Source organism: Phaethon aethereus, assembly GCF_964289735.1.
Source record: "Phaethon aethereus genome assembly, chromosome: 1".
Lineage (NCBI taxonomy): Eukaryota > Metazoa > Chordata > Aves > Phaethontiformes > Phaethontidae > Phaethon > Phaethon aethereus.
This window is the reverse complement of record NC_138575.1, coordinates 156,256,590-156,277,453: the sequence shown is the minus strand read 5'-3', so window position 1 is coordinate 156,277,453 and position 20,864 is coordinate 156,256,590. Positions and strand designations below refer to the sequence as shown.

General features: G+C 35.8%; 1 protein-coding gene across 1 annotated transcript in view; it reads left to right on the top strand.

The window, feature by feature from the left end:
* Window positions 1-20,864, top strand: part of MYO16 (myosin XVI) — a gene marked incomplete at both ends in the record, with an annotated part of 338,331 nt that overhangs the window by 230,991 nt on the left and 86,476 nt on the right. Inside the window, 6 exon segments of the mRNA XM_082013934.1 lie at window positions 1,641-1,793; window positions 2,405-2,605; window positions 12,191-12,266; window positions 15,009-15,184; window positions 19,530-19,610; window positions 19,841-20,046. Of these exon segments, the coding sequence (XP_081870060.1) occupies window positions 1,641-1,793; window positions 2,405-2,605; window positions 12,191-12,266; window positions 15,009-15,184; window positions 19,530-19,610; window positions 19,841-20,046 (893 nt within the window).

Genomic DNA, 20,864 nt, shown 5'->3' with positions numbered 1-20,864 from the left:
GTATAAGCTTGAAATATTATGTCTGCCTTCTGAAATAATGTTTAGAAGCTTCTGAAAAGAATTTGTAATTAGAAGTAGATTTTGAAGAGCTATCAGTAAAGCGTATTTTGCCTGTGACAAAGTTAAAAAAGCTGACTTTTTCCATAAAATAATTAGATAGTAGTAGATAAGTCAATTGTGTACTTTCATTGTTAATAAAATGAGTTAACAATCTGAATCTTTAGAAATCCCACTTTTAAAAAATAGTGGTTTTATTCAAGATTGTCTTTTGTCTGCACTATCATGCATTGGTAAAGACAGTTAATAACAGACATTTGGTTATAAAAAGGGGGTTTTGTTTTATTTCTCCCTACTGTTATTCACACCAGTCTGTTTCATTGTACAGCCAGTGCAAGTCGACTATACTTGCATGAGGTGTTAATGGAAAATTCAGGCAGCTATTACACATTACTTGGGTTCTTTTCCCTCATCTGAATGTTAAGCCATGTACTGTTTAGGACTGATCTAAAAATTTCATATTTTTTAATATGATTTGCTGGTGGAATTACTTTTATATACTTTATTCATGGTGGATGTAGTTTATGGCCAAAATAAATATGTGACTAGTTTAGTCTAAAAATAGACTGCAAGCAAGCATTTTTGCATCATTCCTCTTATAAAGGGTTCTTTGATCCTTTTAGGAGTTTCTGTTTTCTTAATTTCTTAGTGATAGTTAGTATAGCATTGGAGGAGATTTTAGAAATTTCTACTAAAATTTCCACTTTAATATAAATAAAACAGTTAAAACACTTATTCCACAAAGTTATTAAATATTTACTTTTTTTGCAGATTGTGAGCTTTGAATAAAATATGTAAGGTTCCAAAGTAAGATGATAGAACTCCCACCTGTTTTTAATTGAAAATGAAATCCCTCTTAAACTATTTATTTTGCAAAAGTGGCACAACATGTCTTACAAGGCAATTAAAGACAATATTTGAGCGGCTTTTATATTATTTACCTCTCCAAACTTTGAACTTTTCTACTGAAGACCGTTTTCCTAACAATCTTCCCTTCAAATATCAATAAAATGGAGAGAAGCGTCTGGTAAAATGTCCCTAGGTGTTTTGTGACATATATTTGGGCAAAGCACAATGAATTCTTCAGAGACTGCTTTAGACCTCAGTGACATTATATATGGAAGAGGAGTTTGAATGTCTTTGTTACCGTTGAACTAACTACGGAGTCAGGATCCTAACCAAATATATAGTTATTTTTATTAAAAACACTTTGCATCTCTGTAGTCTTCCTGAATATAAACTGCAGAAGAATATTAAGTGTGCCAATTTATACATAGCGTTACCCCACTTCAATCAATAGAATCAGTGTAAATTTGCGCTACATTTGATAAAGCTGGTATTTGATAATTCTTACATGGAATTCACAATGGACTGTGCAGACGGAAAACTGTTTATTCCCAATTTAATACTAATAGCTGTTAAAATGTAAATTTCCCTAGGGTCTTGCTAATCTATGGTCTGCCGAGAGAGAACATATTGTGGATTGACATTTCATCAAATTCAATATTAGACGTGCAGTAAAACCTACACCGATGAATTATCCAGTAAACTTCTAATACTCATTTTTCTTCCTTTCACAATAGCTGTGTGTCAACATGACCAATGAGAAGATACACCAGTACATCAATGAAGTGCTTTTCCTACAAGAGCAAGCAGAATGTGTACAAGAGGGAGTTGCCATGGAAACAGTGTATTCTCCTGGTAACCATACTGCAGCCTTGGATTTTTTCTTTCAGGTAGTTTTCAGATCCATTTTACGCCATGTATATTTATACGGAGCCTCTGCATGTTAGACTAATACAAACTTTTGCTGGCATTTTCTGATTTATGAATCTGTAGAGAAGGTTATGGGTCCAAAGAGACCACAGAGTGGGCTGTCGTAACTGCCCTTGTAGCTCGAGGGCTAACAGAGCCTTCTAACAGGCTTGCAGAAGATGGAACAGAAACTCCTTGTCTGTACTGATTCACGTGTCGCATCTGTGTATCATGCCCTGCCATTAATGCAGCTGTAGGACTGACGAGTCTCTGTTATAAGCCTGACAGTTTCTTTTGTGCCTGAAGCTACTTTCTGTAGTATAACTTCTAAGGAAGTAGCCTAATCTGTTTCCTAAAAGATCATCAATAGTTACCATTTTTGGCAACTGAAATATTATTCCTTACGTTTCTTGCAGGATTATCTGATGTGCACAGCCTTGGAGACTTACCAGAACACTTTAACCATTTTTTCCTTTTCTTTGAGGTGATACATGTTTCTGTTTGCTAAATTGCAAGCTGTGTTACTGTGCAAGGAGCAGCTGAAATTATATTGCTCCTCTATAAAATGAGAAAAATCTATTTTTCATTTCAGAAACCATTAGGCTTTTTGTCAATGTTGGATGAAGAAAGCCAATCTATTTGGTCAGTGGAACAGAGTCTTTCTAAACGCATTCAGTCTTACCTGGATACATCAGACACAAATACAGTATATTCCTCCACAAAAGATGGAAATGGGAACCTTGCCCCAAAAGATCAGGGCTCCACCTTCACTGTCATGCATTACGCTGGGAGGGTAAGTTGTTTGAATGATTGGTTACACACAGTCAATGAAAAAGAGTAAACAAAACACAATTCTGCATGGCTATTCCAACTACCTCCTATAAATAACAATTCACTTTCTAGTGATGAATTTTCAGAGGACAGCTTAGAATCTCAATACGATATCTAGTGTATAAAACCTGTAGTTTGTATCATATTGTGCAGGTTTCTGTCTCCTAAATAGCATCTTCATTGTAAGCACTTTGTGAAGAAGGGGGTGATTCAGATACCTCAGCATTATAGGTTCCCTGAAGGTCCTGTGCCACATATGTAGATACCTTGGATACCAGCATGCATCTGGTAAAAAAAAAAAGTTGTTGTGTTAGTAATCATAATTAATTTTTTTTTCCTTTTTTTCTTCTAAATCCCAGAACATTTTAAGTGTCTCTAAATATGGCTGCAAAACAGAATGAATGTTTCGCATTTCACCTCCTGCAATGTTCTTGGGAAAAATGTCATCAATCAATTCTGTTAAATAGGCCTCTTACCTTTCTCTTTCCAATATTCCCTTATTTTCACGTTGTGTCCACAACCACGCACAAACCAAAGCAATAATAATACTTTTTTTAGATAATCTGACAGATTGGTCCCTCTGGTTAATCTGACATGCTGCCACTTTTCTCTGTTCAAAGCATGGTATTTGAAATGAGCTAACGAATGTAGATTGTATGGGCACAATACAATGGAGGCTCTTATTTATCACTTTTCCAAAATTTCCATTGAAATCGGTAAGAACATAGACTGAAGGTTGCAGGAATCAGTCTTTACATCTGAACAACTTGTTCTGTGTCTTTTCACAATTTCTAAGTCTTCTGCAGATGATCCCATGAACTATCCATCCACTGATGGAGTTCCATAAAAGCTTTGTGCATAGCACGTTTAGAAACTGCTTAGCTACTGTGCCTCGGAACCACTGCATCGTGATCATATGCACAGTATTTTTTATAAATATAAATGTGTTATTAGTTGATGACTTTATGTAGTAGGTTACTTTACACCTGAGAGCTCAGTAAAGCCCACTGCCAGGCAGAACCTGGCTTTTTCTGATTTAGTGGCAGCACATGATACCTACCTAATCACTTCAGAATCCTCCATGGGAGACACGTGGAAACTGCAGGTGTTTCAGTATAACCAGACAACTGACACCTGGACTCTCCTCTCTTTACCTAAGCAACAGCCAGAAGAGAAGAGTTCAATGAGCAAGAAATTGGGCAGCTATGATAACGTCTGTTGCTTAGAATGCGTATTACAGTCCTAAAACAAATGTAATAGCTTTGCTGCTGCTTATTGTGAGAGATAATTAGAGCATCTTTCCCTCACAAGACTTTCTGAGTAGCAAATGCAGGGGGTTTATGTGGTATGCTGCTAAAAAAAATCAGTTTACATTCAGAAAGGAGTTCTATGCGCTTGCCAGGGTAAGAACACCAGAAAAATATCTCTAATCCATGCTGCTAAAGGTACTAGATAACACACTTTCTGCTATGGTGAATATTTTAGGTAGAATCGATTTATGCTCTTGAACACCCAGTCAGTTGACTATTGGTAATGGGTACTCTTACGAGGTGTGCTCAAGGTTTGTCTCCATCACCAAAAAAAGACTTGCTGACTGTCATATCTCAAGGTAACGTTATATGCCCTGAGCTCTCCAGAACAGATGAGAGGTTGGAATGTGCACGCTTAAGCTTCTTTAACCAGATTAGGGTCCTTTACAGCAATATAAATGGGGAAGGTCTATTTTGTGGCTCCTCATTTGGAAATGAAGTTGATGGAAGTGTTGAGTAGTGTTCTGACGCAGGCAAATTTGTTCCTGCCCAATGATAGAAATGTGGTCATTATGGAAAGGATTAAGGCTATTTGGGCAATGCTTAAATTCCTACCCTAAATACTCTGAATAACTCCCTGGAGGCTCATCTTTCATCATAAGGCCGCCTACTTAGACTCAAATTATTTGCCAAAGTTAAGTAAGTGGTTTGAGTACCTCCACTGTTGGGACTTTTCAGTAGGAGTGCACAACAAAGATTTTGTGAAACTTAATAGCACTCAAAGTGACAGAGTTAAGAACTGACCGTGGACTCCAGATGATTAATTGCATTTATAAATCTGTTCTATACTTGTTAGGTAAATAGTTTTTCCTGGATTTCTGTTGTGATTATAAAAATTCATCACAATAGGTCTAAAAGGTTCCACACACCAAAAAACTGACATGGAAAGGCAGCTGCATTAAAATCACAGACAGAATAATAAGCACATTTCTTCAAAATGAAAAAAATGTTTGTCTTATTCTCTGAAGAAGCACTCAGTAGGAAGACTTGCGAAGTCTCAGGTGCCTAGTTCTGAAAGTTAAGCTGTGAGTGGTAAGGAGCACACTTCTCCTTAACGTGTTTTAGCCTTGCATGGTTGTTCAGTTTTATTTTTTTTATAACATAGACACTTTGTTTGACCTTTTCCTAATAATAGTAATGACATTTAATCTAAAAGTATGAACAAATAGACAGCTCTCCACGTAATGTAAATTCACACATTCTTTTGAAGTCAATGGAGATCCTGTGATTTATATTGGCCACGGAACTATTCCAGACAGTCAGATTGTTCTTTGCATCCTTACGACAGTAAAATGCTTGGCCCTGCCAAAAGAGAAAAGTTCCCATGCAAGTGCTTACCTCTCCTTACTTTAATACTGATTGAGCAAAATCCTTAAGGACACCTGCATTTTTGATATCTCGTGAAACTGTTATCTAGCTATCATAGACTGAAATTACCAGTGATTTATGATATGTATTTACATAAAATCTGATTATAGCATTACTGTACTAAATAATGACACAAATTTAGTTTATTCTGAGACTAGTATGTCTTCATGAGTTGATAAGTTGAATATGAAAAACTAGGATTTTAAAACTGCTGATGCTGTTCTTTAGATTGTGCTATTACCACATTTAGTAGCTTTTCATAGAAGTCATTTGTGATTTATGCCTTATGAAAATTGCTAAAGGACCAGGCTTTTAAATATATCAGGTTTTATTAACACTCAGAAATAAGAATTTCATATATAAAGTAACAGTATAGTTTGGCAGGTTTTGAGAGACATTTTTATAGTCTGATATCAATTAAATAAGTTTAAAGTAAGTAAAGTATAAAGCAATCTTTCTCTGTGTTGTTACCTTCAGAGATCCTCAAATTTAAAACAAGGGGGCTTGATTTTATCCTCACCACAATTTCTCACTAATTGTAACTCCTTTAACTTGGCAAAGCTTCTCATTATTTACATGAGTATAACTGAAAGATGAATCAGACCCAGAGGGCAGAAGAAAAATTACCAGTAAAATGTGACAGGTAATTGAACATGAAATTGTTCACTTCTAGGCTTAATCATTTACATTTGGGTGATGTGTCTAGGCTGGTGTTTGTGGAGGAAGTCACACTGAATGCAGGCTCTGTGTTAGAAGGTGAAGGCAGACATCCTGATTTCTCTAGGTAACAAAAGTTGTAACTGCAGTGGAGCTCATAGCCGATGTGAAACAGCTGCTACTGCGAGTCATCTAGAGCAAAAAAAGAGATTATATCCTATGTCGGCCCTGGTATGAGTCTCATCTGGACCCTTGTGATTTGGGCTTCTTTTCATCAGTAGTTTACGTACATAGCTTGAAGTCCAGAAAGAACTGGGTTCATATCTTTACTCAAACACTTACAGTAGCTATTTTAAAAACTCATAAGTGGAGTTATACTGGAAAATGCAGCTATTAAAAATACTGCCTCACCAAAGAGCTCTACTTTTGTATATATTCAACTGAGATTGACAGACAACCTTTTGTGAACAAATCTGGTATCTCTAGCTTTATATTATGAGAGAATGACAGCTGATATAGATGTGTCCATGCAGTTTTAAAGACCTCCAACATGTTCATACCTTAACATTTTGTGTCAGGATACCCATAGGAAAATTATCTTCCACTACCAAGTCTTTTTGACTAATTGTAGTCATGTGTTGTCAGGTATCACCCATTCCTTTATGTTTTATGCTTAATAGCTTTTCCTAGGACTACACATGCCATACTATTGATCCAAGCCTAATAAGCCTTACACCATTCCAGAAAAAGCAGTACTGAGAGAAAAAGAGAAGAAACAACGGGTCAGAATTGAAAAAAAGAAAGCGTGAGGTCGAAGTGAGATGAAGAAGGCATATGAGAAGAGCCTCAGAGTAACATGTAAGGAAAAAAACCTCAAAGAATTTGGAATCCATACTTGATTTTCTGTCAGAAGCTTTAAGAAGATGTATATGTATGATATCATTCTGAGAGACCTTTGATTTTTTCTTATTTTCTTTACTGTTTTGGAATGAAGAAAGTGGAATAAAAGAGGAAAACAATATGCACAAGTAAGCTTCTGCACATAAAAGAAATCGACACAGTGGTGAGATTTTTCAGTGGAAGCTGAGAGAGAACATTATCTTACATAAATGTGACAGAATGATCCCGTGGAAGAAAGAAAACAACTTTTTCTTCATTTCTCTTGAATTTTACTATTATGCCTGCACAACATTAAATCTGTCTTTTTCTGCATGAGCAATATGATACAGTTGTTAACTACATGAACACATGCTTAGCAAAGGCCACTGTGAACATTAGTACTTAATCATATCAAGTATTTTACTTTATCTCCCAGTTTTAATTTTGCAGCTGAACAGAATCCTACAATGCCTTGACACATTATGAGTCTCTTCTAAGAGCTATTTAATGTCCTGGTATCTGAGTGCTATAAGACAAAAAGCTTATCTGTTCTGTTCAGGCAGAAGGTAGAAAAGAATGATTTAGGTTTTGAATGACAAAAAAAATAATCCTAGTGGAAGGCTTTATCTGAAGGTTGCTTAACACATTTCCCTGAACACTGGCAGTTTCACCTCTTCTGGAGAAATTCTACTCATCTGGGGCATCGCTTTGTTTCTGATGCCTAACATGAGTGTGGGTATTCTCAGCTGCTTCTCGCGGAGACTGCCAGCCTGGCAGCACTGGGAGAGGGGAGGCACGCCGGTCCCACGCCGCACGCTGCAAGCTTGCCTTGAGGCAGCGAAGTGTTTTATGGGTGCAGTTGATCAATGCGTCCGACCATCAGCTGAAACTATGCTCAGAATGTGTAATACTGAATTTCTAGGTACTTTTATTGATAACATTAATATTTACATTGTGGGCTCTCACATAATGAAGGGCTTCACACGAGTTCTGAATTCACATGAATTCACATGAATCTCTGAACTGTCAGCTGTACTGATAGTCTTGATTTTTGAAGAATAACGTTCCATCACCAAACTTTCTCAAGGACTCAAAGGTCTTTTTTTTTTAATTTTACAGAAGAATTAACATATCAATAAGTAAATCAGAAATATATTGTCTTAGCACAATGCCAAAAGACACAGCTTTACCTAACAGTGATATTTAACATACTGGTGTTCAAGATAATAAGCTATTTGCCCCATTGTTCATGTAATCTGAATAATAGGTCATAATAATTTAAGCTTTCTGCAGTTTAAATTTATACTTCAATTTACAAATCAGATAAGCCCCTTGCCATTGTTTTGACTTATAATACTGTAATAAAGTGACCAGACCTAAAGACCAACTTCTTTGCTCTATAAAGCAGGGCACATAATGTACTTTAAGTGCAGATCAATGTCTGTTCCGTTTCTCAGCTATGTGCATTTCAAAAATACCTCTCAGCTGTCAGCTCACCTTCACGAAGACAGTCTTCTCTCAAATGCCTTGTATATCCCAGGCAGACTCTGAAACAGAACCTCTAAATCAAAAGACAAAAGGAGATGGATTAATCAATAAGGATGCTTTCATTTTCTCTATTTTTTCTGCAGGCTGAATCCCCAGACGAAACAATCAAATCAGTCTAATCTAAGCTATACCAAGGCCTATAAAGGTTACTTGACAAAGATTCTCTTTCGCACGCAGACAAGAAAGTCATGCTTTTTCTCCCTCTCTCTCTCTCTTTCTTTCTTTAAGTAGACTTAATTTTAGACTTTCACTTACAGGAGAAAATAATAGAACACTTCCTCCCACCTATTTTGTTTCTAAATATCTGCTGGTTTCAATATGCTACTATTTCTATCACAGTGTTAGAATAAGACTTTACAGACTATATAAAATTATTTACTTCAGTCATTGCTTAACAAGACATTTTGGGAGGGCGAGATCCTAAAAAAATGGTACATTCAAACGTTTAAATTACATCACTCACATTTAAGTACTGGCAGAAGATTAACAACTACAAGTGACCCTTTGAAATAGTCCTTGGACATGTTCTTAAAAATTTCTCTTTTAACTGTATGAACTGATGATTTTCTTGTTAACTAAATTTAACAACACATGCAAAGCTCTGAGTTTTTGAGTTACATTTTGTTATTAAAATAGAAAAATTTTCCCTTTTAATTGTGAATGCAGCCAAATCAACCTTAACATTCCGGGTGGCATTTTCCTAGCTTGTTTTAGGGTTCCTGCTCGATCTGCCATTAACCTTGAGTGCTTTTGGCCTATCACAAGATATGAAAACTATTTACAAAAAAGAGTCTTTGAAGGAATTGATGAAAACTATGTGTAAAGGTGGACCTGTTGACAAAGTATGTTGGGAAATCAAATAAACTTAGGTAAGGTCCCTTACCAAAATCAGATTTTATGAGGGGGGCATACTTTAGTTCAGAAGAGAAGATGTACAGTAGAGTGGCATGAAGATAATTAATGATAGAATTGTAGAATCATTAAGGTTGGAAAAGACCTCTCAGATCATCAAGTCCAACTGTCAACCAACACCAGCATGCCCTCTAATGAAGCCAGAGGCAGGTTCAAAACAAATAAAATTAAGTATCTTTTTGCATAGCTAGTAAGTAGTGAAACTCCTTGCCACAGAGTGCTATAGATGCTGAAAATGTTAATGAGTTCTGGAAGCAGAGACTCGGGGAAGAAACGTCAGTCAAAAGATATTAAACACAAAGATGAGATACAGCCTGCAGGTCAAAAGCTCCCTCATGGGCAGGGCCCTGGAAACTGAGAGGGGAACTGGTAGGAGGCAAAGTGCAAGTATTCCTCAATATTTTCCCCTAAATATCCAGTACTAGATGAAAATTTGGCCTGCCCCACTATCCCTATGCTTAGATTAAGCTCTCTTCCTTTCTGAACTTAAATCAAGAAGGAAAGCAAATCCAATCCCTTTCTTGTTTTAACCTGTTTTAATGAAATAAAAAGTGGTGTAGAGTTGCATACTCTTTTATTTTTTAATAAAAATCATTCAACCAGTTCAGATAGTATCTAAAGATCTTGTTTCCTTTGGTTAACACAGACACACAGGTTTACATACCGTCTACCCCAAAGAGTTTATCATGTAAAACAAGACAGAGCAAACAGCTGCAATAAATAGAAGTGAGAATAAGGAGTATGTTTTAGAATACTGGAACCATGATCTAAGCGAATGTACATTTCCTGTCTGAATCATACAATATTTGTTTGAATTTTGTCTCCTCAGAATAGCTATCCGCTGTGCTTGAGTGCCAATCAGTGCAGTTTTGGCCAGATTTACTTTAGAAACCCAACGGAAGAAAACAGGGAGAAATATATGTGCTTTAGGCAAAACGCTATGTAAATTGGCATCTCTGATGAGAGCAGGATTAAATTAACAAAATTGAAGAGAACTTCATTCTTTTTCTCTTTTGTGGGACTGACAATGAATATGGAACCCTCGAGTGCCATTTCACTGAGTCAGTTTTCATGTCTTCAGGCAGTGAATTAATTTACCAAGTCTATGGTAAAACTGTTAGAGAGTTAGCAATTTCTTCATAAAAGGGAATGCTGCTAACTTTTATCTATTTTATGTGATATGAGAGATGTCTTATGAATATAGTTCTGGAAGTCCATGATGTATTATACCAACACCAGTACTGAAACTTCTCCCTGTTTCAATCTAGGCACTTAATCATAATATAATATCTCCCACTGCTATACTTACCTACTCTTCCCACCAATACTGTCTTTTAATTTACTCAAAGTCTAAGACACTCAATTAGGAACTGGCATTATGGATTTGTCAAACAAGTTCTGTTAATTATCTTTTATGGACCACTACAGTGGAACATTTACTATAAGTACACTAAAAGCATTTAACAGTGTACTTAAATTATTGTAATAGTTTGCTAACTGTGTTGTATGTTTTTAGGAAATGCAATTAGAAAATTAAGTAACATTGCATCTGTCATGGAAAAGAATGTAATTCTATTGTTATACCTTTTCTATGTCATATGCCATACTAATTACATCATTTGACAATTACTAACTATAACAGATTATACACATCCAAGTCATATAATCTCTTTCGTGAGTAAGATAGCATTACATAACTGTCAAATGACCCAATGGAAAACGGAATTAATGCACTACTTAGTAATACTAATCTTAATTATATATTTACAGCTTTATTAAATATACAAGGATAAAATTTCCCCAACTATCTAAAGGGCTTAGGATACAGATCCAATAAAAAATTTTTAAAAGGCTTTAGGTATAAACATGGTCCCAAGGTAAATAAAACCAAACTGTATTCTAAGAAGGTCCCTAAGAAGTGTCTGCCTAATCCTGGAGCTTCTACAATGTATAATGTTCTTCCTTTTGACTTAAAATTTCCTTTTGAGTTCTACTACCATGCAAGCTAGAGCTGTTTATTTCTAAAGCCTGTAAATTAATTAGTTGTTTGTCTTTCAACCCCATAAAAAGTAAAAAAAAAAACCCAAAAACCAACCTGGGCTCAGTGACTGCTTTTTGGTCATAGTGCTGCTTTTCTATACAGTGTCTCCTGGAATGGGCTTAATGTTAAAACTGCCACTCAGTCATATTTCTTCATTTTGGATGTACCCTCAGGAACTCTGGCTAGAGCCTTGAGTTTTGCTCACTTCTCAGAGTGCCCACCACATGTATTAGAGTTTATCTGCAGTCAGACAACAGATGGAATGACACTCCCAACTGTCTGCTCTTGAAATTGCGACATCAGTCAACTAAGGTGGTCCAAAATCCTTATGTGCATAGTTGTTGGAAAGGTAAATGGGATTTGTACATAACCTATAGACTGAACTTGCCTCCAAAGGACATATAAATATCTATAACTTGTCTTGAGTATGAGCTGGGACTCAGATTGCTCCATGAGAGTTGTCATGGTCAGTGTGGACAGTTTCTGGTTCACAAGGAGATTTGTGATCTGGGAGCAACTCACTCATCCTACAGTGAAAGTGATATTTAGGTCACTGTCTTCTGCTCTACACTACACTTTTGTTTCAAACTATTGCATTGTGGAAATGTTTCAGAATCAGTCTGATGAAATTTCTGTATACTTGCAGAGACACACAATGTTCTACCACCAGTTCTTCTGGTTAATACTGTTGCACTATGTAAGGAAAAAAAGACACTACCTCATGCCAACCTGTAGCTGTTGAGTAGAAAAAAACATAGGTTCATTTCTACTGCTGCAAGATTTTAAAAGATGCATCGGTCATTACTAATGATGTCACAATATTTTATTATAGGTTACTTATGAAATTGCTGGTGCGATAGAAAAAAATAAAGATACCCTTTCACAAAATCTCATATTTGTAATGAAAAGTAAGTAAATGGTTTTGTGGTTCCTGTTGTTGTTGTTAGAAATTAAGACATTATGACTTGACTTTAATTTTCATTTTAGTTTTAAAAGTAATTTTTGTATATTTTATTTACAGTAAAAAAGATCACCCTCATCTTTTTGAAGTATGTACACATTGTTTGAAATTTGCTCTAATTTAGAAAACTTTTAGAGTTCATGAACATAAAGCATCTTCATGTGATGTGATGTAAAGAACAAGAAGGATTAGTGTGATAGATGAGTATGACTTAAAGAAATCATTGAGTATTAATTAAAACAAAAATAAACCCCACAAATAGGGAAAGTAAACAAGGCTCCCAAAATCATAGAGACTGCAGTGGGATGTGCTTCACTGCTTGAGTATCTTTCTAAAAGCAGGAACTTGTGGGAGTTCTTATGTTTTTCAGTGAATAGATACAAATGTCCATTGAAATACAAAATTAAATACCTTTCCACGTGCATATGATATAATTATGTCTAATAATAAAGCATCCCAGCTTATTAATTAATGATTCATAATTAGATTATTAATAACCTCTATCATTTACCCTTTCTGTGAAGAAAACCAAAATATTTTCCGCAGGGAAATGTCAGTGTATCCTGAGAAGTTATTTGTCTTTTCTCCAACTACTGCAGAGTAGTTGAATATATTAACTTAATATATTATATACTTATATTTCTTTCTATAGAAATAGAGGTCTTTTGAAGGTCATATTTGTCTTCCAAATCAGCCCTGCTGTTACAATGTATTGGGTTTTTAACAATTTTGCTGTGAAATTAGCTAAACTCCCTAGCAATATAATTGATGTATTTTAAAGTCAAAGAGTGTACGTTAAGGACGAAGAAAGAAATGGAAGAATTGATCTTGAATATAATCCTATTGATTATAGTTTTAGAGCCATCCCAGTTCTCGCCACTTGGAATTCACATGATAAACTGCCAAAGAGTATAAGAAGCTGTGGAAACTTCCAGCATGTTCTACAAGAGAGCGCATTCTTCCATTCTTTCATGTAGTCTCCTTTTGTACTTTCATTGCTATTTTGTGTAATCAGCTATGCAACTCTTAAAAGGGAGGAACAGAGGATTGGATTGGATATAAAATGTTTGATATGTTGAGAGTGAGTGTATATATAATTAAGAAGTCATAATAATAACAATTACAATTAATGGGAAAATTCTGAAAGCAGAAAATTTACAATCATGTAACTCGTTTAAGGGCTACGTTCCTTCATTTTTAAGTGACTCAGGCTTAAAACGTATTGATTGTCAGTGACATATTTCCTTCAGGATCATTTTCATAAGTTATGTAGACATATACCTTAAGTGCATGCTTCCTTTGAATTTCATTGAATTTACTTTCCTTAATCAAAACTTTTAAATATGCTAACAACGTTAAAGTAATTTGCATATATGTGTAGGAATGTGAAGCGTACTTGTCCAACAAATAAACCAGGAGAGACTACTGACATAGGTTTTACCTGTTTTAATTGGAAGGACATAGTTTTAATGTCTTTCCTAATGCTACTTATTACATTTATCCTTCTTTTAAAAATATGGAGGTTTACTATGTCCACTGTTTGTGCTAAACTTGTTTCAATTATCTGCTTTACTATCTTCCTCATAATTGCATTATTCCTCTTAAGTAAGGAATAGTAACCTCCACAGAAAAAGGGAAACACATCTACTGCATTTAAGCATCTAGTAAATATATCTTTAGACAGCTATGGAGGAGCAAGCTGAGGATTTCTGCTTGCTATGCTAAACTTAATGACATTATTTATAATGCTTATTCCATTCATCTTTCTGTTTTTTCATTTGTTTTATTCACATGATGAGTGTGATCATAATGCCAGTTTGTTAGTGCTTAAAAAAAGTAATAAAAATTAAGGATGGGTAAAGAGGTATCACACAACAGGTTTTTAATACTTATTTGTGCTGTGGCAGTACAAAGAGCATGTAATTATCATGTTCATCTTAAAAAGCCCATGACCATAATGTCATAAAGGATAACTTGACTGAAATTAGTACAAAGTATCCTATCTATCTTAAAGTTTGAATTTTTATTTTTAAAAACACCTCTTGGAAGTGTATTTGTTTTGTGCTAATTATCACCACTGCATCAAACATATATATGGCATCGGTTTTTTTCTGTAAATGTTTGTAAGTGTGGTCTTGATGTAGAGAAATGTGAACCCAGCTTGCTGCAGTTCTGTCCTTCACCTTGTCTTTTGTTTCCCCATCCCTTTCCATATTGTGTTTTATATAATTATTTTTCTTTGGTGCAGTGAGTGTCTATAATTTATTTCTGCCAGGTGCCTTGATCATTTCTAAATACTACATGTTAGGTAAATATTGTGAAGAATGCATCTCTTATATTGCTTTTTTAAATGGATAAATTGGGAGTATGCAATGGAACAAAATTCAGAGGTGGTTATCACATAAGTAATTAAATTTAGACAGATGACAGTCTGAAAGTGTTGTTTCCTGCCTGGTTTTGTTCAGCACAGGACCTGAATATGTTTTAAAATAGTGTTACTGATGGCTGACATTCTTGGATGTTGAATGCTTTGATAACTAACATAATATAATAGTTTATTGGTTTGTTTTAAGTTTACTTATTTAATTCTATCTCCTACTGTATGTCTTTTTACTTCCAAATACAATAGATGTAGAATTTTCTAACCTATATTTTATCTTCATGCATTAATTTCTTCTTTTTTTCGCAGCCAGTGAAAATGTACTCATCAATCAATTGTTCCAGTCCAAGTTGACACAAACTGGATCACTTGTTCCTCCATATCATTCCCTTAAAATCAAAGGGTGTAAAGCAGCTTTGCTGAGTAAAAAAACATCAGTAGCCTGTGCAAGTGGAGAAGCAAAGAAATATATTGAGCTCAGCAAGGTAAGAATTTAGGTCTCTCTGCTCTTTGCTCCTTGACGATTTTTCTCAGTTACTTTGTCATTGCTGAAATCTCCTTGTTCTCTGCTTCATTCTCTATAGCTGTTAAACTATTAAAACTATAAAACAATCGTAATATCAACACTAAAGTCATAGTGAGAACTAACAGGTTATAATTTACTACCACTAATAATGCTGGTTCAAGAACCTTTTTCTTGGACTCTCTGAGCAGGAGGTTGGGCCAGATCATGAGGTGCCTCCAAGCCTGAATCATTTCATGATTTTGTGGTCCCAGGGCTTAGCAGTGGAAGCAATAGCACAGATTTTTTGCTGTATAGGAACACTTCTTTGTTTTGTCTCCTTGGCTGTCTTTATGATGAACAGTTAAGTAAATTAAGACACAGGAAGTGCAAAAATAAAACCTCAGTCTTTATTGTGTTAACCTGAGAAGATTTCTTGCTTGCAAAAAGTGGTTTTGTATGAAGATCAACACTGTACATTTTGGAAAACATTGTTATTTTAAATGGTCACTTGCATGTAAATCTTCCCAGTTAATCTGAAATCATATCAAACTCTCTCCATTTCTGAATTTCTCTCTTTTTTTACTAGCTAAGTCAGCCAAAAAAGTAAAAAAAAAAAAGGCAGAGGGACTTGGGAGGCTATCAGAAAATTAATTGTTCATGTCACTTGGAACATCTCTCTTTGACGAGATATAACGGTTTATTGAGTCCATTCTTGACAGAGCTTTGGAATTCCTCCTTCTTCTAGAAAAGAAGCAAGTAGTTCTCACAATACATCAGCTGCCTCACCAGGCTTCTTGAATCCTACGACTCTATTTTTGGCTTACAGCTGCATAAAATTGATTCTGTCATGGGATTAAGGAACCTGCTCTCATGTGTCATTGTAGAAGGCTTTATGCAAGTACATCCACAGAATAGCAATAGGAGTTTCCTTATAGTCCCCCTGCTGATAGCAGCATAATTCCTGTCTACTGTTCTTGTCAGTAATCTCAGTGGAAAAACTTAAGTTGAAGTGAATGGTGTTGGTTTAAGGCTATGTTTAGCAAACAGCTGAGGCATCACAAGGTGCCTTTAGGTGCCTTTCCACTATAGTAACAGCTTCCTAGAGGAAGCTTCCTAAGGCTGTGAAAAAGATCCTAGTCCCATACATGGAAGGAAGTATGAAAAGCATGTCTAAGTTAGAAGGCTCATCAAGCCAGGGGGAAACACCACACAGCTGGGATCTCTGAAACTATCAGGTTTTTGACCAGTCCAGCATAGCTTTTAACCTGGAGTTACTCTCTTGAGAGATAGAAGATATATACTCAAATTCCTTTGGGAAGTGTGATAAATTAAGTCAGAAATTCTAGATTCAGTGAGAATGCTCTACACTTTTAGGTATTAGGTGGAAGGTGGGAAGAGCTTCATCCTTCATCTGCCTACAGAGACAAGGATGGCTTGGCTTCTCAAAGGCAGGCTTTGAGAAGAGCTGCGCTGGTGAGACAGAATACCACTTAGTTCATAGATTCTAAGTTGGCCTAACTTGAGCAAGGTACTGTGCTGCCCTGCGGGATGGAAGCAGAACTTTAGATATTTAAGTTGTTCCGGTGGCAAAAAAGAGAACATTGTATATTGGAATAGGCACCTGATGCAGGAGCTGGAAGTGGGTAAGTGCTTAAAATCTTTTGTGGATCAAACTCACGCCTATAACTGTGCTGTCCCAAATAATTTCTTCCCTTTTCCAGTCTAGCCTTGAAAATTCACTGTGATGGGCTGGAATAATGTTGGGTTTGTGGTTTTGTTGTTGTTATTGCAATTAGAAACACAATGTAAGAGGCATTTCTTATCAGCTTAGAGTTAAAATGACTATATATTGGAAAACCATAACCACTTCATTTTTATTGGAGTTTATCCTGAGGGTAAAGGCAATAAAGAGGAAAAAAAATAAAGGGTGGGGTGGAGAAAGAGGGACATTAAGACAACAATTATCAACCAGAGACTGGCATTCCTTTTATATCTGAAATTTGAGTTGCAACATACATCATATTGTAGGCTGTGAGAAATGCAAAATGGAAGGTATTCATGTTGCTGTGTATGGGTAGTCATCTAGACTCCACCCTATCCAGGGAAGAGAAGTAGACACTTTCAGAGGTCAGATAGGAGTTTGTTGTGATCCCCCTCCCCTTTCAGCTTGTCATCTGCAGTCCTAGCTACTTGCTAGGTTATATAATTACAGATTTCTCTCTGTATTGCCATGTAATTACCTGTTTACCTTTCCATAAATGACTCTTCACTTGATTTTGAGGTTGCTGTCACAGGTAAGGATGGTCTACCTGGTTGAACTCACCACTCTACCTGTAGTAGGGTCCAATAGAACAGTGTATCCATCCTAAGGTAAACGTGATCTTTTGCTCAGATCAGTTCTTGCTCCGTTGTTTTTCTGTAATCTTTTCCTAGTGCGTATTTTGGCCCTGTTGCCTTCTCCTCACTTCCTTTGGAAAAATCAGTGGGTTTCAGATTTCATACAGCAGAAGGCTAGTCATATGAATGCACATCACTAACAGAAGGCTTTTCTTTCCATTGACTTTATGTTGTTTCTCTTTATGAACACTCTGCTTCATTGTCTGTTAGTTGAAGAACTCATCTATTGAAAAGCTTTTGGCATGTCTTCTGGTTAAAACTTTAAAATATTCTGCTGGTAAAGAGAGAAGTTTTAGGAGGAGGTTCTAGCTTCTTAACAGAGATTACAAAGTTACATATATGCATTTTTTTTCTGTAGATAGAGGTACAAGGTTTTCCAATGCAAAGCTGTATAGAGAGTAGTAGAGAAGTACACCTTCAGTGATGTGGTCTTGTTCCTTCGCGCATAGCTGAAGATGTCCAAGTTTGGAGAGTTTAAATTAAATTCAGTTTTTTGTCTTTGTCTTGTACCCTTTCTCTTCTCTCCCTTGTTCTGAAGCAAACACTTCTTTCCCATGGAAAGAAATATGCAACACAGGACAGCAGGCAGGAACTTTAGCATCCAAAGCATTGTTCCTGGCTCTTCCACTAACTCTGGAAATGGTCTTGAACTAGTGACTTAATCTGTCAGGAGGAAAGGCTGAGTGCATTATCTGTCAAGTGAAGAAAACTCTATTTTAGCTGTATTCCTCAATTATTTTGTAAACTTTAACTGAAAAGTGTCATCGGCATGCTAGTGGTTCTTTTTATGAGAAGACCTGGAACAAGTAGATCTCTTTTACTTTTCTGTTTTGAAGTTGGGGATGAATTTGCCTTTAAAATCTTATAGCAACCTGGTAAGTGAGATTTGAAGTAAAAAAGAGCTTCAAATTTTAGTATAGTGAGTAGACAGTTGCTTGCACTGCAATATTTTTAATGGATTTTGGCTTGAGTGGGCCAAGCTGAGGAAATGTACACTTTTTTGATGCAACTGGAAAAAGACAGGAGTAGGCCAAAACATGCTGACTTGATAGAAAGGGAGTTTTATGGGGTATGTGGACTGGAGAAAGGCAATGAAAAAAAGTCAGAGATTAAAAGGTTGTCATTGATACAGAGGTTTGGCTGAATAAGAGCTTGGCTGAATGCTGTAATGCAATAATTTTGCCAGCCTTCCCATAGAAAGTGTAACAAAAACCCACTAATTTCTGGGACGACTTTTAGGATTATTATTGCCATTTTAGTCTCAAAGATAGGAAGTAGAAGTGCAAAAAATGAATTTGTTCCCCACTTCCAACTCTAATGTATAAGAAACATTGGTTCTAATTAGATACGAAGTTATTGATAATTTATGTCTATAATGTGTGAAAACTGGTTAAAAAAGAAAAGAAAAAAGGTTACCTGTGTGCACTTGTGCAGGAGGAAAAGAGAAGTTTTTTTAAAATATTAGTATTACTGTTTTGCCTTCAAGATTTTTTTAATGATTTGTGCTTACATTTACTCACTTAAGCATCTGCCAAAGACATAAGGAACCTTTTAGAGAGTTACAGAATTATGCTACTTATAGGCAGACTGTATGGGATACTAACTGCACAAGTTCTGCTTACAGGTTCTGCTTCTGCATTAGAGTTCCAGATCATATTGCTTTGCCCAGTTATTTGGAAAAGTTATTTTATCTTTCCAATGCTATACAGCTGTTTTCAAAATAAAAATTTTCTTGCCAGTCATGGCTCTGCAGATACTTGAGGATATTTATCCACTTTTCCAATTCTTTCTGAAAGTCAAATCATTGTCTGTGTTATAGTATTTGTATAAATGTTTGCCTTTGTTAGTAAATTGTGTAAGAATGAAAAAGAAAGTTTACTGCCCATCTTGAGATAAAGGTATTATGTGTGTGCTTTTCTCCCCCACAGTTGTTGAAAAAGAAAGGAACATCCTCATTTCTTCAGAGACTGGAACGAGGGGGCCCAACTACTGTGGCAATACAGCTCAGGGTTAGTGAACATCTTCTGGACAGAAACTTAAAAAAAAAAATAAAATAAAGGCAGGATTAGTCTCTACACATTGCAGTGGAAGAAATAAAAACCATATGCTTGAGAAAGCCACTTGTATGGCCCGGTCAAGCCTTTTGAGAAAATGATGTTAAAAGGTTAGGAAAAGCATATGTGTTGAGCAATTGTTTTTGCTGCATAATAATGATTGATAATTGACTTTTTTCCTACAGAAATCACTCACAGATATTATTGGGAAGCTGCAGAACTGCACGCCACATTCTGTTCATTGTATAAAGCCTAATAACTCCAAGTTGCCAGATACTTTTGACAATTTTTATGTGTCTGCTCAACTGCAGTACGTTGGTGTCCTAGACATGGTCAAAATCATACGACATGGATATCCAATACGTCTCTCTTTCACAGACTTCTTGTCAAGGTAAATTCTTTTAGATTTCATAAAAACTTTTTCTTACCTACAGTACAAAGTCTTTTATAATGTTCTGGTAGTGCTTGCGGTGTTGTTTTGCTGATGAGCCTTTCAGACTTTCTTCGGAGAAAAATCATGTTTGCCAGCAATGGTTGTAGGCTTGCTATTTTTAATTGAAGGAATTATGATCTTTGTGGAAATATATTTATAAAAATCATCAGCAAAATGTATTCAATTAAAAAACATAACTCCATAAAATAGTTATATTTTTATCATTTATGCTATTTATACAATTTATAAAATACAAAATATTTCATGTTGTCTCCAGGTAATGAAAAAGCAGAATGAGAAATAGTTTAATTTTTCAAGTTTATCAGTGTAGGTGTCATGGGTTCAGTATTTGTATTTCATATGCTAGGATTTGTTTCTGCATGGTGATGAGTTATTAATGCTCATACCACAACTCCATTTTTATTATTGTTGTTAGAAATTAGTGGAATTTTGAATTAATGTGAAAAGACAAAAAAGATGTATGTCACTGCTGATGGCTGAAGGCAAACTCTTTTTCCCCCATCCCCAATTCAGTTTCGGTGTTTTGACTCGCTCATATTCTCAATTGCTTCAGCAAAGAAAGAGCACCTCTTGTCCAAGAGATGTTTGGTTGGCAGCCTCATGCACACAGCACGTGTTCCTCCTCTCTGCATGTTCTACTCCTTGACTGATATATCAAGCAGTCATGATCTTGCGTATGTATTATTTTACTTCTGAAAAACAGCACGGGAATATGAGCTGTTTACACACATCTAAACTTTCAGTTGCCTTCTTGG